The sequence below is a fragment of the Penaeus monodon genome, chromosome 20 (assembly GCF_015228065.2).
Source record: "Penaeus monodon isolate SGIC_2016 chromosome 20, NSTDA_Pmon_1, whole genome shotgun sequence".
Lineage (NCBI taxonomy): Eukaryota > Metazoa > Arthropoda > Malacostraca > Decapoda > Penaeidae > Penaeus > Penaeus monodon.
In genome coordinates, this window is record NC_051405.1 from 14,444,195 (window position 1) to 14,446,324 (window position 2,130).

Consider the following 2,130-nt stretch of genomic DNA (forward strand, 5'->3'; position numbering starts at 1 on the left):
TAAGCATGTATAAGTGCTTTGTCAAAACTTAGGCGATCGTATGTCAGTAATAAAAGAGCGGAGCGGCGTGCCAAAGTATGTGTAACATGTGGGGTACAAAGCCTTGGAGAAGCGGCGAAGAGGGTGGTAGTGGCCCAGTGTGGATATTGAGGGGTTGTCAAGGCCGCGCCAGCCATATTGGCCCCCTTTGTACTCTCCTCACCCCTACCCCCATTGGCCTGCCATTCTGTACCAGCTGCTTGCTCCCGCCAGTACACTTGTACTCCGAGGTTCCCGCGCTCCTGCCTTTTGTCTCACGCTTCCTCGTCTTTTCATTTCTCCAGAACTTCTCTCTTAGTACCTCATTCTTACACACGCATAATATTCCACGTGTCACTTGTCAGTTCTGATATTGAGAAGGCTTCCCGCTTGTCTGTGAGATTCGGTGGCTACGAAGCTTCATTTATATTGTTGGAGTCGCATTTATGATAGCATTAAATGATCCACTCCGCCATGTTGCGCTGAGGCCGACCACTGATTCTGAGCCAGAGGGGAGTTTTAAGATGGCCAAGGGTTTGCCTCCTTTTTTGTGATAACGGATGGTATGACTGCGAAGTAAAAATATTTTATCACGATAAAGGGTTATCATATTGGTATAAAGTTTCCACTGCTATCTGCAGTATACACAAACATCGTATACATTTTTGTACTTGGGTAGTACAAAGTTACCAACCAGCCTTCGAAACACACAAGAAAAAAGACCTGTACATAGTATACCCATGTCATCGTTACCGAAATTATTTTTTGTGTTCGCCAAGCTCTTCAACTACAAGTGCTGTTGCTCCCTTATAAGAGATTGTATTATGTTCAATGCCCCAAGTTTTCAATTTGTTCATCAAGATGCCTTGTGTTTTGTATTGAAGTGTTCACAATTTTCTGTCTAAAAATGGCAGCAGCTTATAATTAGTCACATTGATTTTTTTCGTTTATTAAACTATTGTTGTGAACTACACGTTCAGATTGATTGGCAAAGCTGCTCAAAATCATGTGTACAATGGCAGTCATTTAAGATGCATTTGCATTTGTGTCTTTACAGGATGCTTGCCCTGCAGATCAGAGTCTGGAGGAGAGCCAAGTGCCCCCAGTGCCGAAGGGTGGTGAATCTGAGACGTCGGAGCAGGTCTCCTCGCACAAGCCTCAGCCGCCCAAGAGTTCGTCTCCGACCAAATCGCCGCAGCATCACTCGACGCATAATTCGTCCCCGCAGCCCAACGATGGGATCCCTACAGACATGTCGGATACAACGGAAACCGAGCCCGACAGCAAGGTTACATGTGAGTATATTTTCTTGTATGTATATCAGTTGTATTCTGGCTTTGGAATGTTTCAGTAGAATGGTAATTGAGGGAGATTTTCAAGAAAGGGGTGGATTTGAGATTCAGGCGATGGAATGGAATCTATCTTGCAAACTTCATTTGCAAAGTGAGAGATTAATTGAGCATTTTATGTTTCTGCAGGTTTATCTTCCGAGTGTGTGGTTTGCCCAAACCTGACCACACACCACCAGGGTCGTGAGATCATCAACACTGTTTTTGCACTGCCTGTGGACACAGTGTTTACATTACTCTTTACCAATTCCAAGTTTATGCTAGATCTTTATAAGCTCCTCTCCCTCGAAAGACACTGGTCAGATGCTTGTTTGACGTATTGGTGAGTTTGCCAATGTTTGTGCTTTTATTATCGCTCAGCGTCTTTCTCACATTCAGATGTTACAGCTTCGCTCATAACTTATAGACGCGATCCAACAGCTTTATTTCCATTTCAGATGTAGTTGCCAGTCCATGGCAAAGCAACCATGAAACCAATCAGAAACTCGGCAGTGCTCTACCTTGCCCCTCCCTCCACCTCGCTTGCCAAAGTTTCACGCTCCCCGCACACCGGTAAGATGAGTTGCATTGGTTTCTCTTATCTTCTCTTAGATTGTAGAGATAACCGGGCAAGTGGACCGAATAGAAAGACTAGTATTATAGTTTTGCATTTTTAAAGTAGCTGTATAATGTGTATAATATGTATAATACAAGATTTTTTTAAATAACTGTATAATATGTGAAGCTGATGCACATTGATTCATATTGTGGTACTTTCTCATTG

General features: G+C 43.4%; 1 protein-coding gene across 1 annotated transcript in view; it reads left to right on the top strand.

The window, feature by feature from the left end:
- LOC119585647 (protein Aster-B-like) overlaps positions 1-2,130 on the top strand; it is a gene marked incomplete in the record, with an annotated part of 119,378 nt that overhangs the window by 97,899 nt on the left and 19,349 nt on the right. Inside the window, 2 exon segments of the mRNA XM_037934320.1 lie at positions 1,076-1,313; positions 1,497-1,640. Of these exon segments, the coding sequence (XP_037790248.1) occupies positions 1,076-1,313; positions 1,497-1,640 (382 nt within the window).